A 20714-nucleotide genomic window follows, 5' to 3' on the forward strand; every position below is an offset into this window, starting at 1 on the left:
AAGTGGCTTGAGAAATGTGTACCGTGTTTTACATTATTTGCTGTTGTGGTTCTCTGCTTAGATGTTGATGACAGTGGACAAGCAGATGCTTTATATGCATGGTACAGACCTTTCAGTAATTATAATCTACCAGAAACTTCTTTGTGGTGTTCTTTAATATTTTCTTACATATTGAGTATCTCTGTGAAACATTTGATAAAGCTCACCATCTTAAGCTATATTGCACTTTCAGTTTAGGTTATTATTTGTATGGTGTCCAATGTATGCTGTGCACTCATTAGCCCTGTGCTAACGAAAGGTAGCCGTCTGCTGCTGCTTCCTCCTCTTCGTTCAGTAATACATGGATTTAGAATAAAGGATTTGCTTCAAATGATTTGGAAATAGCTGTTTAGTTAGCATACACTACAATCGGAAAAAGTTCAGTTATGTGATATATAAGGGTTTATCCGTCATCTCTAGATGTAAGGAAGTTTGCAGAAGACGACAAGTTGGGCAGGAGTGTTGATCTGCTGGAGGAGGGTGGGATGGCCACACAAGGGGATCTGGACCGTCTGGATCATTGGGCTGAGGCCAATTGTATGAGGTTCAACAAGGCCAAGTGCTCAGTCCTGCACGTGGGTCACAAGAACCCCAGGCAGCACTACAGGCTCAGGGAAGAGTGGCTGGAAAGCTGCATGAAGAAAAAGGATTTGGGAATGTCAGTTGACAGCTGGCTGAACATGAGCCAGCAGTGTGCCCAGGTGGCCAAAAAGGCCAACAGCATCCTGTCTTGCATCAGGAATCGTGTGGCCAGCAGCACTAGTGGAGTGATTGTGCCACTGTACTCAGTTCTGGTGAGACCGCACCTTGAATCCTGTGCTCAGTTTTGACCCTTCATCATACGGGTGTTCAGGTGCTGGATAGAGCTGGTGAGGGGTCTGGAGCAGCTGAGGGAAGTGGGGCTGTTCAGCCTGGAGAAAAGGAGGCTGAGGGGAGACCTTATTGCTGTTTACAACTACCTGAAAGGAGGTTGTGGTATGGAGGGTGTTGGCCTCTTCTAACAAGTAATAAGCAACAGGATGAGAGGAAATGACCTCAAGTTGTGCCAGGAGAGGTTTGGATTGGATATTATGAAAAATTTATTCACCGAAAGGATTATCAAGCATTGGAACAGGCTGCTCAGGGAAGCGGTTGGGTCACCATCCCTGGAGGTGTTTAAAAGACATGTACATGTGGCACTTAGGAACTTGTTGTTGTTAACAGTTGGACTCAATGATCTCAAACGTCTTCTCCAATCTAAATGATTCTATGATACTGTGGTCTCCTGATACTGTATTCAACTTGTGTATGCTAAATTACTGTGGAATAGTTATGTGCATCATACACATATTTTACATTTAGTACAATAGATCAAATAACTAGTGCTTGTGTATTATGTGCTTGAACTTAAAGTCCTCTTCCTACCCCAGTCTCTTCCTCACAGAAGTGGTCTTTTTCTCTTACTGGTTTGACCTAACTACCTGTGTTTTTTATTTCATGTGGCTACTTTTTAAACACACCTGCATTGTTTTATTTTGGGCTTATTTACTATGTATAACCACGTATCAATTGCCTTTTGACCTATTCTGTTTTGTTTGGGTGCCTTTTTGCATGTAAAATATCCAGATTTCCAGCCTTTATAATAGAGACTTTTTCCCTCCCCTTTTAGTGTCATTTTACCCTAAGAGGACCTTTTTCAGGGTTACCATCCTTCCTCTTGAAAACACTCTCCTTACAATTGTTCCTCTTTTCCACTCATGTAAGTTGGTCATGTCTGCTCATAGCTTTGTAATCAGGCACTTTACACTAAAAATCAGCTAAAATGTACTTGGAGACAGAAAACTGAGAAAGAGGCTTGCAAAATGTCCTTGGAACAGAAAACGTGTCATTCATTGCTACTAGTTCTCTGGACTGGTTTAGCACATCCTTCAGCAGGTAGTTGCTCCCCGTGCCTCTGCCTGACATCAGCGTGGCAGGTTTCTTTTGTTCCCATTGCGGTGGGTAATACTGACCTGTTCATCCTCTCTGAACCCTGGACCAGCAGCTGGAACAATGTGAATGTACGTGAGGATGCTCTGGTCTCCTCCCATTCCGTACTGCTACATATTCTTATACTGGGTGATAAGTGATGCCATATAGTGTGTAGATCATACGGTATTTTCTCCTCAAATCTACACTTGGCTTGTTCATCATATGTTGCAATATTTCGCTATGTGCATGTGAATTCCGTTTGTCTTTTGGAAGCCGTTTTTATTTGCTACAATTAGAGGAGCAGAAAACTTAATTTTGCAATAAACAGTTAGTAGTAGTAAAGAACACAACATAATGCTATAGATTCAACTGAATATAGCCCTTGAAAGGAAAATGTTAAAACAATATCTAAATCCTGATTGTTAAGGAATCTGGCAATGTAACTTGTGGGTCATTTTCATTAACATCAATATGGGTCCTGAAGCTCAGAAAACTTGCCTCCCAAAGAGTTATGTTTTCATGAGCACTGAATTTTGCCTTCAAATAGGGAGAAGTGCATTAAATGCATGATAATTTTGAGTTTTGCAGCAACTTGAGTGCTAACTTGAAGTCTGGGTCTGTATTCACATTTTGCGTTCTTAAAATTCATTTTGGTATAATATTTTTAAATACTTTAAACAGCAGGTGTGCATTGCTTATAGATTTGTGTAAATGTTGGTGCACTGTATACAAAATATGTCTCCCATACAATGATCTGTTGACATTATTCTCTGTTGCTTAGCTTCAGACAGTAAAGTCATGACATGTGCTGCTGTTTGGAGGATGCCGAAGGAATTGGAATCAGGCAGTCATGAATCCCCTGATGATTCATCAAGCAACACTCAAACCCTGGAGCTACTCTGTCACCTTGACAACACAGCCCATGGCAATATGGCCTGGTAGGATTCTGCATATTTTATACTCCTAGAAAAAGCCTAAAGCTTAGACCTAGGCTGTTAGTTTTGTGCAGATTTATACTGTAGAAGCTGTGCTATACACTTTAAAACTAATCCATCTTAAAAAAAAAAAGAAAAAGTACAAATTGGATTTTTAATCCCAGATGTTTCATAGATTAAAAACATTTATTATCATCCTGCAAACACATATGGAGTAACAGCCTGTGTACTGTTTTAATGTGTTTCTCCCCACCTGCCCCCATCTAAAACCTTTGCACAAAGGTAAAACATTTAGCATGTCAGTCTTTTTTATGGAATATAAATTTGATGTTGCACTTTAGTTTTTGTTTTTCAGTCAGCTGATTTGGAATAAGTGCAATTAATTTGTTGTTTGCTAAGGATAAGAATTCAGTATATTATGTGATGCCTACTTAACTACTCTTTTCTGTTGCCTAACAAAAGACAAAGAGAGCTACAGTACTGCCGATGGTATTACAGAGGTTTGTTTTCCTTTCTGTTATTTAAAAGAAAGTTAAATTTTTCTGTTGTGTATTTGCAAGTGTTTTGCCTTGTGAGTATGTATATGACATGTTCCCACTGCTTCCTGAACAGATGCACGGCAAAGAAACGTTAATACATTCAGTCCATATTTTACAAAATACAATTTTGCTTGATGTAATTTTGGGACCACCTGAGCATCTTCTACTGGCAGGAGAAGTTGAAACCATAAGAATATGGTCTGCTGTAGTACCAGGAATGTCTGTCTGTCAGAATATGGAGTAGGTGATCATGCATGTTGTACAGTACCCTTCACAATTACTAGAGAGTTTTAAGAGTAAAATGTGGAATAACACAGCAGATCTTTGTAAATGAAATGTGACAACTCTGAACTGGAACCAAACAAGGATAATGCAACATCTACATTGGATTTTGCAGTGCCTTACATGAGAGTAGAAAAGGTCCTCTTTGGTTTCTATATTCAGAGACCTACTATGTAAGGTATCCCTCATAATCTCATTATACTTAAATATATTCTAGTAGGAGTAATTGTAAATTACATCAAAAGAGAACAATACTTGAAATCAGTCTCAGTTCCTTTACAAAACCTGGCTGCATAAAAGTTTCTATTCATTAGCTCGCTAGTAAAAAAAAAAAAAGAAATAATAGTTCTGCTTTATTTCTTCATTTCTTCTGTTAAGAAAGCCTGATAGTTGAAAATTGATCTCATTTCTGCTTCTAGTATCATGTACTAGGGAACTCAAGGGGACTTGTTTTTTCCAGGTCTGATATGTCAGGTATTGGTTTTGCACAATTGTTTACTGTCATTAAGAACTAATCCTGTGTTTCCTGACCTTTATCTCATCACCTTTGTGAAATTCTGTGCTCAAATGTCTCTGAAGTTTCTTCTTAAAGCTTAGCAGTGACATGTTTAATATCAGTATCTCTTCTGTGAACCAAGACCAAAGCAGCATTTCCTATTGACTGTAACTAAAATCCTAAACCTTCCATGCATGTGTCTGAACACTATGCCCCTCTGCTTCAAGATCTTTTGAAACAATTTTTTGGTCTTGGCAAATCCTTTGGCAAAAATCTGATCTCCAGGACATTGCAGGCAATTGAAAAAGAAATGTGCATTCTACGGTTCTATTTCATCTGGGTTGCATGAGTTACTTTGTTTAAAAATAACATCTACCTATTTGCTTTCAATTACTGAGAATTTTTTTTAACTGCCTCTGAGCTTTAAATCTGGGACCCATCAGAATTTTTACTCAAACGCTTGTATGGCATAAAGAGAGTTCAGAAAATGAAGGAGGTCTTTAAATTAGGCAAACAAATAGGCCTATTAATTGCTCTGTTTGGTTTAAGCTCAAGAATTTTTTTTTTCCATCCTCTACCTACTGTTCCTCATATGAGCCGAAATGCAAAGATTTTGACTGCAAAGTTCCCAAGTGAATTAAGTACAGACTGAAAACCCCCAGAGATAAATGGGGATTTGTGGTGGTGGCTTTTTTTATTAAAAAAAAAAAAAAAAAGCTTTTTCATAAATTCATTTTGTAGATAATGTATGTATTCACACAGCGTACACATACGTAACCATAGGTATGTTGCTCTATGCAATGTTTTAAGATTCAGCAGTTAAAGGAGCTTGCCATTGGGCATCTTGCAATAAGTGGCCCAAGGTACAGTCTGGCTAAGAGAGGCCAAGGAAACAGGGTAGCATTTAATAAGATTTTGATTACTCCTCTGAGTGCAGCTTTGGAGGAATCCTTGAAATTGTGTCTGTTAAAATCCTGAAAACTTATATTTTGAGTAGCCTACTGTTCTACTTCTTCCTCAGCTTTTCTACAGACTTTTTTGATAGTTGACTTGACAGGATACTCCTCAGAGAAGGAAGATACTACAGGCCATGGAAGAAAGTGTAATCTGTGAGATGTTGAATTCGGAACTCAGCAGGAACTTTTTATTTTGTCAGAAGTAAAGGTGCAAAGCTGGAGTTTCTCTGCTAGCATCTACTTGCCTGTATCTGCTTAATATCCTACTTTATGCTTTCCAAATTTGGCAGGTATAAAATAGGGTAGATGCTGCTCAATAGCAAGGTGCTTCAAAGAGAGGGGGAACAAGTAAAGGAAGCTGGATGGTGGTCCATGGAGTAAATTTGGAATAAGTTAAAAAGCAAAATAAGTAAGGGGAAAGTGTTAGATGGACAACATAGGTACAACTGTAATGGGGAAATGAATGGAGATCAGAGAGACAAGAAAAGTGGGAGCTCAACAGTGGGAGGCCTGAAAGGTGAGGAATGAAGTATTCACCTTTTATGAAGAAAACAATAGTCAGCTGCTAAAAAAAGTTGGAAGGGGATGAATATGTTAGGAATAATGATAGCTTATTACATTAAGCTTTTCTGCTTGCTGAAGTTGAATTTTTTTTTAGTGTATCCCACTCAAGCAATCTTAAATATGGACTTGCAAATATTACCACATCTAAGAAATTAGAGAGGAAGACTTTTTTTTTTGAAGTTTCACATGTTTCAAGAACTTGAGGGTGTTTATCACTAAAATATTAAACCAGAATTTTGTATTCACAAAGGATAAAATGACTATAAATGAGTTAATCCCACAGACCTTTTTAAAGTACTTACATTTTATATGGTATTTCATCTAACATCTCCAACTGGAGTACTGGGAAGTACCATCTCTTCTTTGCCTGTGTGATTGCATAGTATGGAGCAACCTCATCAAGGTCTGCTTCCTACAAAAGTACAGGTTTGCTATGTCAGTCCTTTCAACTTGAATGGAAGTTGCTTTATTTAAGATACATAAGATACTATACATAACATTATTGCTTCAATTTCTTCATATTCACTCTACTGATTAACACAGTCATCTGATGAAAGATGGCATTTGTAAGTAATGCCCTGAAGACAGGTGAGTATTCCAGAAATGAAGTCCAGAAGTGTTATGTATTCTTTTTGGCCTTTAAAATAGTTTTTATAAAGAAACAAACAAACAAACAAAAACAGCAAAAAACCCACAAACAAACAAACAAACCTCACAATACCCCAAAATATTGTCTCAAAGCAGAGGGGGGAGGGAGGAGTGGGGAAGGAAAAAAACCCCACTAAGTGAATCTGAAACTCAAAAGAAGAGTGAAAATGGTGTTTTCTATAGCTTGGATACTTTCACTTTGTAGTCAGGTGACACTTTAGTTTCTCATTATGATGTTGGTAACATTAATTCTTCTGTAGTATCCCTGTGTTAGGATATACATGTTAAAATTCTGCCTTAGTGTTTCATTAAAAACAAAACAAAACAAGTAACAAGAAAAACCAAGACACCACACACACCCCCCCACCCCCCTCCTACCCCACTTCCCCCAAATACTGTTTTTGCTGTTCCTTTGAATGCGAGTGGTGATTTTGCTCAACTAGCAATGCAGATCCTAGGCTATAATACTTCTTTTCTTTGGCACATATTTCAGATCATTGAAGAAATGTACTGGGATGGAGATTTTGTTTTATTGGGGTTTTCCCCATAATCCAACCATTCAGATGGCCCGTTTGTTACAAACAGCAATAAATTAGCAAGGATAGATTTTGCCCTCTTTTGGAAGATCCCATATGAAAATACTTAGATTCTGTCCCCCCTCAAAGCGGTTATGTGTTTCCTCTAAAATAAGTCTGCAGAGATTGCTTTTGCCCACTCCAGCTGCTTCATAAATAAGCTTATTTCAGACCTTAATCTTTACATTAGTACATAGAAAAAACTATTGGCATTGCATAGCCTCCAGGGGCTGTGCAGGACTTTTACCTGACAGCTCCCTGTGCTTTCCTGCCAGGCATTCATACTACTGAAAAGTTTTTCCTAGGTTGACCACCTTATCAATCTTTAACAGACAAGCTGGTTATATGATTTTTTTTTTCCCTTTTTTTTTTTTTTTTTTTTTTTTAAGGATATGTCACATCCATAATTTTAATTTAGGGGTTTTTGAGCCCTGTTCAAGTGGCAGAATGGCAATGGTGACCCTGGCAGCAGCTCCTCCAACAGCAATATTTTGTAGAATGGTAGAAGTTACATGGCCTCTGTCTGTCAGCTTTACACACAGATTCCCTGCACCCCACCCCAGTTTCATTAAGAAACTCATGTGCTGGGGGTGTGGTTTCTCTTCTACATGTGCTGTTCTGTATATAGCAATTAACTCCGGCTGACAGTAACTTATCATCAATGTCTCCTCATGTGAAATGTGTTACTCCTCCTTTCTTTGAAGTTTCTTTTTCTTCCTCTTGGTGTTAAGAAAGAAGGTAAAAACAACTTTTAATTCTCTGTGGATCTTTAAACTGTACATACTTCTCCAAGTAGTTTTTATTTGACTCTTTGGCCATGTTTCTTGTCCAAAACATGTTGTCAATCAATTCTGTTTCATATTAATAAATAGGTTTCAGCTTCTCAGTGGATTGTTCCTAAAACTGATGAAAAGATTTGCTGTGTAAGAGTATCTGCAAATACCACAAGCAGATATGCAGCTTTATGCTTTGTAAAGTGCTTTTTCTGGCATGGGATCTGGAGTTCAACAGGTACTGTAAACTATGCTGCCAAAACACTGCATTTCTTAATCTATTTTGTTCTTTAGACTGTATGTGGTGTTTCATAGAATGTATAACCTTTCTTAATTAAATCCAGCCCCCCTAGAAAAATGTCTTCTCTCTCCTCCAGAAGAAACTAAAAGAGAATAAAACAGCCTCCCAGAAAAACAGCACCCAGAAAGGAAAAAACAAACAAAAAAAATACTGGGAGATCAGGACTAGAGCATGACTAGAGAAGTGATTGTGCCACTGTACTCAGCACCTTGAATCCTGCATTCAGTTTTGGGCCCCTCATCATAAGAAAGACGTTGAAGTACTTGAGAGAGTTCAGATGAGGGCGGTGAAGCTGGTGAGGGGTCTGATGAGGAGTAACTGAGGGAACTGAGGCTATTTAGCTTGGAGAACAGGAGGCTGAGGGGAGACCTTATCACTGTCCACAACTACCTGAAAGGAGGGCATAGCATGGAGGGTGTTGGCCTCTTCTCCCAAGTAGCAAGTGATAGGACAAGAGAAAATGGCCTCAAGTTGTGCCAGGGGAGGTTCAGATTGGATATTAGGTAAAAATTCTTCACGGAAACGGTTGTCAGGCACTGGAACAGGCTGCCCAGGGCAATGGTGGAGTCACCATCCCGGGAGGTGTTTAAAAGGCATTTAGATGAGGTTCTTAGGGACATGGTTTAATGTTAGACTCGGTTAGGTTATGATTGGACTCGATCTTCCAACTGAAGTGATTCTGTGAGTCAGTGATCTTTTGGTAAGCTGTGTTTTGTATAGTAGAGATATTATAAAAATATCTTAATAAACCGAAGGCACATTAGTCTTTCACAGTAGTATTCTGGTCAAACCAAACCAGTGCCATAACTTCTAGCCTAATGGAAATCACCACAACAGGGGAAGCCAGGGGTTATAACCCCTTCTTGTACACTGATATCATTATAACTTTATTTAACAGCACTTAAGCAACATATTTCCTAGTCTTTTATATGTGATAACTCATTTGTCAGTTACTTGGATTGGATAGACGAAGTAGCTGCAGACAAAACTGGGACATTTTAGGAAGGACAGGCACGGATGATGAGGAGGAGGGTTGTCTAGTCTGTGAGAGAGCTGATGGAACTCTGCCTGGGGAGGGATAATGAGCCAACTGAGAGCTTGTGAGTAAGAATTAAAGGGCAGACCACTATGGGTGACACAGTAATAGGTGTATGCTGCAGGCTACTTGATCAGGAAGAACAATTAGATGAGGCCTTCTACAGACAGCTAGAAGTAGCCTTGTATTTGCAGGGCCTGGTCTTCATGGGAGATTTCAACCACCCCAGTATCTGCTGGAAGAAAAACACAGCAGGGCATAAGCAATCCAGGGTGTTCCTGGAGAGCATCATTAACTTCCTGACCTAAGTGACAGAGGAGCCACTGAGGAGAAATACTCTACGGGACCTGATAATGATAAAGAAGGAAGAGCTGGTTGTGGATGGAAAGGTCAAAGGCAGCTTTGGCTGCAATGATCATGAGATGGTGGAGTTCAGGATCCTGAGGACAGAGCAGGGCAACAAACAAGCTCACAGCCCTTGACTTCAGGAGAACAGACTTTGGCCTCTTCAGGGATCTGCTTGAATAAGTCCCATGGGATAGAGCTCTAGAAGGGGAGTCCAAGAAAGCTATTTAATATTCAAGGATCACCTCCTCCAAGTTCAAGAACAGTCTATCCCAACAAGCATGAAGTTGAGCAAAAATCCAGCATATCTAGTGTATCCTGGATGTGCTAGTAAGAGGCAGACCTCAGAGGGGAAAGCAGTGTCCTAAAAATCTAGTGTACCTTTTATGTCTTTTGAATCAGAACTCTTTCTGGAAGGATGAATTAATATTCTGCATCTGTCTGGAATAAATACATGTGACAACAAACAGGCAAAATTAACCCTATAATATAATTAATCAACTGTAAGGACTTGTCTCCAATACCAAATTAGCATGGAGAACCCCCATGACCTTGGTAATAAATTATTTCGTAGCTTTTGTCAGTTAAATTCCTATGTAGAGTCTGTGTAATCAATTTGCATGAATTTGCTGTTTTAAGCATTATTAATACGTAAACCCATGGCCAACCAGACAGAGGTCTGAGGTTGTTAATGAACTATGGAGATGTTCACCTGTTGGTCATCACTTTAAATCATGAGTAGCTCAACAGAATTTAATACTTGTTTCTACAAAATGGGTATTTACGAGCTCCTACCTAAAATCAATGAGTCCTTTATCTTGCTCTCTTGTAGCAAAGTCACTACCATGCTTTCTATTACATTGTGAACTCTTAGGATACAGGATGTCTTTATTATGTTTACATGTACATAAATGCCTTTCCAATGCTGAAATTAATTTGGCCCATAAGCAAGAATCATAGTTCTTTTTCTCACTATAAGCATGTTCAACAGCAGCTGCAGCAGACAAGGAGATGCAGTGAAGTAAATACAGGATAATGATACTTTATTATTTTGCCTTCCGCTTTATGTTTTGTTTTGTTTTTTGTTTTTTTTTAAAAGACTTTATGGAGTTGCCAAGACTGTAGTATGACAATTTGAGGGGGATGAAAAAAAAGGCAAGTGAGTTTTCTGCATCACCTCCTTGTTGGGTTACTCTTGTATTCATTTGTACAACAGTTTTATTTTTCTGCATTTAAAAATAATTTAAGAGCCAGGAAAAAGTCCAGCTGTCTTTAGGGTTCTTGTCCAAAATAATCTTTAACTTAATTTCTCATTCTTCTTAGCAGCCTCTCAGCTAAAAAGGCAGCTAAGATAGATCCACCTTACCTTTAGTTTTTTTAGGAAGCTATGGTTCTTGTTTTACTGTATCTTGAGGAGTTGGACACCAAAATATATCTCAGTGGCTGAGAATTTTGAGACAAAGCATAATTTATATGTGCTTCCTGCAGCATAGACTTCAGTATGCTACAAAATAGCCAGAGTAGTTTTCATTCAGAAAAGTGGCCACTCTGTAGAGCGTTTGGGTAAGGAATAAGAATTGTGGGTTCCAGGTTGTCCTCAGTCTTTTCTCCGTCTTCTTTGAATAATGTTCTAATCACCTAATTAGCAGAATCACCTGTATATTTAAATCATTGTACTGCAAAGAAGCAAGGATATTTGAATCCATAACACATGAATTTTTTTGGTTGGCTACACTGAGGCTGCAGGATGTTCTCCCAAGCCACTGCATGTTTGAGTATATTTTCCATTTTGCAGTGCATGAGAATTTTCAGTGTAGCAAAATTTTTCCACTTACAGAAATAAACGGTTGTCACTTCTGTAATTATGTTTAAGCAGTAGTTAATACTTGCTTTGTCCAACACATTGTGCCTGACTGCAATTCACATCTATGAAAGCATTTGCATGTTGCTTTATTCTTATTTAGTCTATAATGGAGAACTTGGAATTGTTCATTTGTAAAAGCTCAGTACGTTAATAAATGATGGTGTTAACTATCTTTTCAGCATAAAGCACAGATAATAGAGTCCTTTTATGTGTGCACTTGAGTGAATATTTTAAATTATCTTTTTACTAGCAAAATGTTCTCTGTAGGATTTATTTTTTTTACCAAAAACTACTAGCTAGAAGCTAATTTGAAGCATCAGGAGTCAGATGATAACAAAACAGGGTAAAAGGCAACAAATATAATTGCTTGTCTGCTGTTTATAGATTATCTGAAAAGCAGCCATGAAGTTGACACTCAGTTTCCGAGTGGCAGCTGTGAATTTGACAATTATTTTGTCCATTTCTGAAAAGTATAAGCATCAGCAACTGTTGGTACACTCAAGAAAATGGTATTGCCTGGTTTATCTGATTATCTAGTTAATTGGTCAAACAAGATTTAATTGTCTATAGTTAAAACTATATCTACATATAAGCACTTTCTGTAATAGCTAAGAAAAATTATAGACTTAAATAAATATGATCAGAATCGACTTGAAGATTTTATTTACCCATTCAGTATTGTGACGACACTGATGTCTTTTAATTTCACTTTGGAAAATTGGATTGTGGAAGGTTAGCTGTGGTCACATGTAGTTTTTTTTATCCTCTTACCTGTTTATAAAATGTTTTCATTTCTTTGAATTATCTAATTGATTTATCTGTGCAGCAGGACTACATGAAATTCTGAAATAACCATGCCAGTGCCAGTTGGTTACTTCTCATTATTATGGACAAAATGGTGGTTGAACCTGTAATTGAAACTGCTGCATCATTTTTATTATCAACACTCATTTTCAGTTGCTTATAAGGTTTTCCAAGTTGTACCACACAACTTTAACAAGAAACACTTTTGAAGATAAAATTGGCATTACTACAGACAAAACACCTCAATTTAAAGCAAATCATAGAATCATTCTTTTTCCATGTCCTTGTTAAAATACGTTCAAAAACATCATGGTAGTTTAATGTGCTAAATGAAGTCCTAATACAAGAGAGCTCATTACAAATAAACTCTTATAAGTAGTTAATCTCCATGGATTGACAACAAAATAAGGATGCAGGTCATGGTTCCAGCAGAAGGTAAATGCAGAATCTTGTCCTTTCTTTGATCTGCTTTCTTGCCTTAGGGAGAAGTTCAGTGGGTTCACTAGTTATAGTTCCAGCTTTATCAGCTACTTGCTGTTAAAATTTTCTTTTCTGGCATAATCTATTTTCATTGCATACTTTGTTTTCTCTGCAACAGCAAACAGGTGTAGCCATCTGCCTTATATATCTAATACTTTTTTTTAATTAAAAGTGCAGGGGAAAAAAAATGAACCTGTTCATGGAAGAAGCAAGAGAAATTTGTGTGGAAGGTATCAGCTGAGAATGACTAAGGTTGTGTTTCACTTATGATGTGAAAAAAATAGTGTCTCACTTATTTCTGTTTCCTGCAATTTCCTATTTTCTTTTCCTTATATCTTATACCATAAGATTAGATCAAGTCACATGGCTTAAATCTGAGGCCAGCCAGGTCATACCCACTGTCCGAGGAAGGTAGGAGTTATGCAAAATTGTGGATAAAACAGAAGCATGCGTAGTGTGCAGTACCAAGTTAGGAAGGTACCTGGTGGCTGCTGAATGTTGGGCTTGCTTGCTGTGCCTACCCATGCAACTTTCTGTCATTTCTTCAATCTAAATGCTGAATTGATTCATGCAAAAAGCTAAACTGACTAGAAAATTGACTTCTAGTCATGAATTCTTGACAAACCTTGACATATTTCTTCATATATACACTAGGGATGAGAACAGCACATCAAATGCGTTTGAGTGACTTAAGGTTTTGTCTAGAGAGGGGAGGGATTTTCTCCATGTAGCTATTCATAGTGAAGTTGTCATCTCTGCCTTCAGTGATATTGTCACTAAAAGATGATTCAGAGGTTGCAGAACTTTCTTTTGAAAGTGCTGGGTATGGAAGCCTGTTATCATCAAATGACAAGTATTATTCCTTTAACCTTACTGATGCCTATAGCAAAATTAGAATTTTAGTGCATATAGAAGAGAAAGCTCTGGGGAGACCTTATAGCAGCCTTCTAGTTCCTAAAGGGGACCTACAAGAAAGCTGGAGACAGAATTTTGACAAGGGTATGGAGTGATAGGACAAGAGGTATTGGCTTTAAACTGAAAGAGGGTAGAATAGATATAAGGAAGAAATTCTTCCACATGAGGGTGGTGAGGCACTGGAACAGGCTGCCCAGAGCAACTGTGGATGCCCCATCTCTGGAAGTGTTCAAGGCCAGGCTGGAGGCTTTGAGCAACCTGGTGTAGTGAAAGGTGTCCCTGAACATGGCAGGGGTGTTGGAAATACCTGACCTTTTGCGCTACCTCCAACTCGAGCCATTCCATGATACTCAGCTCTGCTGTCCATGCCAACTGGCTTGAATATGCCACTTCTTATAGGCAGAAATAGAGATGAGGACTGATTTCTTGTGTTCCTTCATGTATGGCACAGAACTAGTGAACTGCAGATAAAAAGTGTATGTCATTGAGTCATGATGACAGCTGTTGGACTGGAAAGGGTTTGCACCAAGCTCTGAGGCTTATGATTTTTCGTGCATCTTCAAAAAGGATGCACTACAATACATATGAAGAAGAACTTTGAGGTTTCAAGGTAGAGCACTCAAAAGTAAGTGTATGTCAAGGTCTGGGTGGGTTTCTTTTGTTGGTTTTGGTGGGTTTTTTGTTTTGTGGGGGTTTTTTGTGTATGTTCTGTGTATGCAGAATGACCTCTCTACAATGATGTAATCACTGTTTTGCATTATTACTGTATGATTCAGTATGCAAAATGGATGGCAAATGGAGTAAGGATTTTCAGCAGCTTTCTCTTTATGGGTAGGCTAGCATCTAGGGAAGCTGGATTGCATTCCTTTTTCTGACAGATTTAGATGGAATGTCAAAGGACACTAGGAAAAAAAATAGGTGTACATTAGCACTGACTAAAAGATTCCATAACGAAGCCTAGGTCTGGTGTCACATAGCTCTTAAGTAGCTGATGCTGCAATAGTGTTCAGCTACTATGTGTAAAAATTGCTATATTGCTAGTTAGTGGTGAATTTTGCAGTTAAAATGTGATGGATTTCAGCTGAAGGAAACCATCAGGAATATGGTTTCTTATGTTTTGGAATAGATTAAGTCCACAAAGTTAAAATGGCTTTCCTAGTGCATACTCTGATTGGTTTTAATGTTAGGTTGTTTTGTTTTTTGTTTTACAGCGTTATGTGGGAACCAATGGGAGATGGTAAAAAGATTATTTCACTGGCTGATAATAACATATTATTGTGGGATTTGCAGGAAAGTTCAGCTGAAGCTGTGGTAAGAAATTCTTTTTTTTTTTACAAATCGTGATATACTTGAGTGTAATACAAACAACAACATTCACTAGTCTAGAATTTGCTGATTTCTGAACTACTTCAGAAATATCTTGTTGCCTTTAATGTGGGTACGGGAAGTGAATATCAGTTGTCTTGAATATGAGTGTTTAAGAGTAGGCCACTTAGTATTTTGTATCTGTTGCTAGAGGTTAAATATTTTCCTTTTTCTAGAGTTGCCCTTAAGTCCCTACTGGTTTAACAATGAGTCATATAAAATAAAGTGATGCTAATTTGGTGAATGTGTATGAGGGGAAAAACTGGTCATCAGTAAAGCCAAAGATTATTGAATTCAGGTAACAGTATATTAACTCATGTTGGTTAATACCCTGCAGCCTTCTGCTTAATTTACAGACTTTGTATGTATGAGCATAATATACATTTCTCTGTTGTCTGTGTAGTGCTTTGATTTCTCAGTATGAGAATCTTGTAATGAATTTCAAATTTTTTTTTTATATATATATATATTTTATTTTGCTGGGGATTTATTTACTAAAATTTTGTATGGTGTGTCTTCCTTTTGCTATTCTGTTCCTCAAAACTAATCTCCTTGCTCTGTCATTCACATATTTGTGAATGTAACTATGATTTCCATTTTCTTTTTCTTCCATTGCTAGAATTGGAAGATCTTCCCCTCATTTCGGAGGGGTTGGACTAGGTGGCCTTTAAAGGTTCCTTCCAACCCAAACTATTCTATGATTCTGTGATCCACATAACTTTGGAGAGGACTAGACTCTTCTCCAAACTATATGTAATCTCAGCTTGGTTTTTGGAAATCATTATTTCTGTCCCCAAACCAATATTCAGCTTGCTGATCCGTTCAGTATTTCAGTTAGCATTCCTTACCTGTGACATTTGTTTTTTTCTTGTTTACTTTTATCAAATATAACAAAAGTTAAATTGTGCATCAGAAACCTACTTCATCTAATGAAGCTAAGACTGTGAAACCAGATATATCAGACCTTGTCTGGCATCTTTAGATAGGAACATTTTGAAACGTGTGTTAAAAAATGTAGTTTATGGAAGTTAGGAGTGTCATTTGAAATTTTTACAGTCAGATTCTCCAGAAACCTGATGCAGAATTTGTTTTCTCTATATTTCTGTCTAAAATAATCTAGTATCTTATGTGAGTGCATTGCAAATTAGGATTGCTCATGATTAAAATTTTACTTGGAACTGTTTACCATTATCACTTTTCTGTCTCAGCAATTTTGAGTTACTCTTAGGCGATATTTGCTTCATCACTAAGTCAGTGACCACTTCTAAAGTGATGTTTTAATAGCGAAAGTTCATGGAAGCTTTGACTCTCAGAAAACATCTCTAGGCATCTAGATCTTAAGCCAGGTGAATCTCATCTAAGGTGAAGGGTATTGTTGCATTCCTGTTGAATTTTTGTCTGCAACAAATTTATTGAAAACATGTCTATGGGTTCCTGAGTTAAACAGAGGCCAGAGTCCAAGACTGAGGAAAACATGAGCATCTCTTTAAAATGCCCACCATAGACTTTCTAGTACTTACTATGATGACAACATGAAGTCCAGTATCACAGTTTTTTTTCCAGCCTAGAATCTGCTGCTGTGTGTTTCTGAAATCTTTGAAGATTACCTTCTTCCTAAGAGATTAGCTGCCTGTTAGGATAAGTAGAAGGCTGAAAACCAATAACTGTTGTTCTGTAACATTTTTAGATTTACAAAAAATTATGTAGGACTGACAAGTTACAGGAGCAATGAGGAAAAACAATAAATTACTGGATCAGAATAGGACAAGGGAACATGGGCTTAAACTCTACCAGGGGAAATTTAGGCTGGTTATTAGAAAGAAATTCTTTACAGAGAGAGTGGTCAGGCATTGGAACGGCCTGCCCAGGGAGGTGGTGGACTCGCCATCCCTGGAGGTTTTTAAAGTGAGGTTGGACGTGGCACTTAGTGCCATGATCTAGTAAACAGACTAGAGTTGGACCAAGGGTTGGACTTGATGATCTCTGAGGTCTTTTCCAACTCAGTTGATTCTGTGGTTCTGTGATATTTAATTACTGAGATGACTTCCTGTTTATAAAAATAAGCAAAACAAAAATCACTCTACCCCATCCTTTGCTGCTATGGTATTTACAATGTGGAAAAAACAGATAGCTTTGGTAGGGATAAGCAGTAAATATGTTTTCCATTTGGTTATCACCATGTGCAAGAGTTTATAGGCCAATAAGCTGTTGGTGAAATCGTGATTTCTTCCTGTGTCTATCCTGTTTATAAGGGATTGTTGAATGCAGACTATGTCATAACCCCAAAAACCACATCATTCCCATTTTAATGCTTTTTGGCCAGAGTGTAAAAACACACTTTTCCAGGATATTAATAAAAAAAGCTTTTTAGTCCTTGAGAACAGGTACAGAACAGCCTACAGGAAAAAAAAAAGTCTCTCACCAGCATTAAAAAAGAGGCATGAGTTTTTTAGTTTGGTTTCCTGAAGAGAGGCCATGGAAACTGTTCACAGTTCCATTGGAGGTTGTAGCTGATTATGGTGCCGTGTAGCAAATTCCTGCCAGGAAGTCCAACTTTAGTTTATATGCAGGTACACAGGATGATTATTTAAATCATAAAAATCATTGTGTTTATTCATTGGGATACAGGTTTTCCATTTTTTGTATATCGTAGCCACTTGATGTCTTATTACCTAATATGCTGTTTTAGCCAATGGTAACAAAACAGTAAGCAGCTAGCAAACATATATGTTCTGCAGAGGGGAAAAAGTATTTACAAAGTATTCTTGTTCCTACAGACTTATAACTGAAATAGCAGTGTGTGTGTGTGTATACATTATTTGAATGGAATAAATCAATAGCCTAGGATTAAGATAATAAAAATGTCAGTGTGTTCTGATTTTTTGTCTCTCTTTGTCAAAACCATGAATGGTGTTCAAGTTGAATGACATTGTCATCATTAACTAAAAGTAGGATCTGGTCCACTGTATGTGTATCAGGAGGTATTCATTACACTAGTGCAGCACTGACCTTCTTGTTTTAAGAAAAAATTTCAGTTGCTAACGTTTTAGCTAAGTATGCTTTCTAGGCAATATTAATTTTAATGGCAAGAAGTAAACCCCTTGCTACCCTTTATGGACTTTTCACGTTTCTGAAAAAATTCACATAAAACTCAATTGTAGTATTAGTGAAAAACTGAAAATATATGTGTCTGTAAAATTTTGCAGATGCCAAAATTTCTGCTTGTCTACACTGATCAAAACTAAGTCTTTTATTGGGTGCATCTTCTCTATGTGCCTGGGATTTACAAATCATTTTGTTTAATTAGAATTAGCCTGAAAAAATTTACGGTTCCTGATATTTTCAGAGCTGCTTTGTAATAAAATTACTGGTGTGTTCATTCTCTGAATTATCTGGTCAACCTGTCAGAGGAAATACCTACTAACCATAACTTACTATACAGCTCTATGGTGGATTTTTTGTTGGTTTTGTTTTCTTTCCTTTCATCATTTTTTGCTAACTTTTTTCTTCATTCCAGTATTTAATATGGAAAGATCCACTTCTATTCACGTTAAGATAAGCTTCTCCTGTCCTTTTGATCACTCTCCTTATTATTATTTTGAGGACATTACCTTCTGGGGTGAAACTAATCTTATGCTCACTGCATCATTACCTTTTGCAATTAAATTAGCTATTCTTTGCCATTTATAATCATTAGCTGAACTCGAGAGAAGCCCAGCCAGTCTACAAGGTCTGGGTAGATTCTGCTGAAAAGATGGCAGTTAATATTTCTGTATATGGACTTCAGGTCAGATGTTACCAAGTCACTAAAACTCTTCCTTGGGTAAATTCAGTATGTTTGGAATGGCAGATGAAATGAAGATGTTAAAAATACAGATGTTTTTCTGCTTGTCTTATTATTTCACAAAGAGGAGGAGTAGAGGTGTAGTTTTGATCATTTTTTTCCAAATGACTGATTAGATTATTCTTAGATTTAATGTTCCTTCTGGATTATTAATTAGTATTTAACGTACAGACAATGTTAATTCAAAACAACAGTGACATTCCAGGTAAGAAAGAACATCTTATGGGGAAGATTTCACAGTATATCTGGATGAAAGTAGCATATACAAATATAGAAGGATGTTAGGAAGAAGCATGAGATGCTTTCTTGGCAAGATAGCTGCTGTTCCTCAAGGCAGGAAATACATTGTGGAGTTTAGTGGAGAACTTTGTAGCGTGCCCTGTGATTGCTGCAACTAGGAAAAACATAGATTAATTAAAGAAGGGCAAAAACTGTCTGAAGGAAAATGAAAGAGAAATTATTGGATCAGAAGGAGGATTGAAGACCAGTTCTTAATGAGTTGGTGTTGTGATTGATTTTGTTTAATGGTTTCCTTGATGACAGCATAGAAGTAGGAGTGAAAGGGGAAAAGTTGCTGATGACAGAAGCTTGGAACAAACACATCATCAGTGTATAGGTGTAACAATATATTTCAGAGGATGAACTATCAGCTCTTGATGTTTAGTTTAATTTTTATAATATAAAACAGAAAACTTGTGTTTAAGGATTTTTTTCTTTTTTCTTTTTTCTTTTTTTTTTTCTGTGAGTTAAACTCAGCACTTAAAAATATGTAGATTCTGTTACTTGACTATTCTGAGGATGACTCTGAGCTGCCAGTATGATGAGGCTGTTTGAAAAGGCAAATGACTATAAGATGGTTCAGGAGAAAAGAACAGTTATACAGTTATGGAAGGACTAAGTGATGTGGTTGCCTGCAATGGGAAGAATTGAACTCAATGAATTTAGAGTCATCATCAATATTTCTGTTTCTGTCAATAACAAACCAGAACAACAGTCATTAGAAAATGTGAATCTCAAAATAGTCTTTCAATGGCTTTATTACTGTCTTTATTACAAGGACATCTCCTTAAGACCTTCTTGAGATCTCCATGCAATCTCCAGCATGCACAGAATTTTGAACCATTTCCAGTTGATGAGGGTATGGTTAAAAAGCAAAATAGTAACGTGTAATTTCTGTCAGTTAGGTTAGTAATCACTGCCATGAGTTAACTTTTCGGTTGATCCTCTTTAGAAAGTTTAAATATTTATAGCCTTAATTGTTTAAGATGTCTTCGCTACCTGGTCTTCACTAAGGAGGCAGTCAAGATCAAATAAGCATGTGTGACATAAGCCTATGAATATTTCATAAATGTGATAACAGCTGCTTTAGTGGTTTTGTCTAGAACGTACTTGAACATCCATCAGATTTTCAGTTGTACAACCTCTCAAGTAAGATGTGAGAGTTCCTTAGTGTTCAATTTTTGTGGGTGTGTGATTTATTCTGTTTAAAACATAACTGCTGCTGTAGGGATAAGAAAACTAAAGTTATTTAATAAATATTTTTAAAAGAGACATTCAGAAGTCAAAAGGCATGTTTTCTCATTTATTGAGTAAAAGACTTCTAGTTTTTTAGCTTTCAAATAATCTGTGTTTAAAAAAAAAAACCCCACAGTGTCTTTTATGTACCTCATATTATAAAGACCATTTTTGTTCAAGAAAGGAAAACGAAGTCATTTCATTAAAGAAAATGCAGAGCATCAATGTATGGATAAATATTTAGTATACTGCTGCACTTGTTAAGCCTTTAGAAATTTGCATCTTTTGCTCTCCTTATAGAATGATTGTCATTCACGTTTTTTCGAATGGGAAAATCTTGAAACTAAGATACCAATCTGTGTACCAATATTACACACTCTACCAAGTGAACTGATTTTTAATTAACAGAAAAGAAAATGTTGTCTTTTTAATATTTTTATGCTAGCCTTTATTTTCTTTATAAGAACTTTGCTTCAGTGTCACTGATA

The 20714-nt window shown here is 37.1% G+C and overlaps 1 protein-coding gene across 5 annotated transcripts in view; it reads left to right on the forward strand.

Annotated features, from left to right (window-relative positions):
- The window catches only part of EIPR1 (EARP complex and GARP complex interacting protein 1), a 93051-nt gene that overhangs the window by 41068 nt on the left and 31269 nt on the right, over positions 1-20714 (forward strand). For all 5 annotated transcript variants that reach the window (XM_080341316.1, XM_080341314.1, XM_080341313.1 and 2 more), the window contains 2 exons: positions 2771-2927; positions 14714-14813. In XM_080341316.1, the coding sequence (XP_080197442.1) occupies positions 2771-2927; positions 14714-14813 (257 nt within the window). The remainder of the gene's footprint in view (positions 1-2770; positions 2928-14713; positions 14814-20714) is intronic.

This window comes from Nesoenas mayeri (assembly GCF_963082525.1).
Source record: "Nesoenas mayeri genome assembly, chromosome: 3".
In the NCBI taxonomy this organism is placed as follows: domain Eukaryota; kingdom Metazoa; phylum Chordata; class Aves; order Columbiformes; family Columbidae; genus Nesoenas; species Nesoenas mayeri.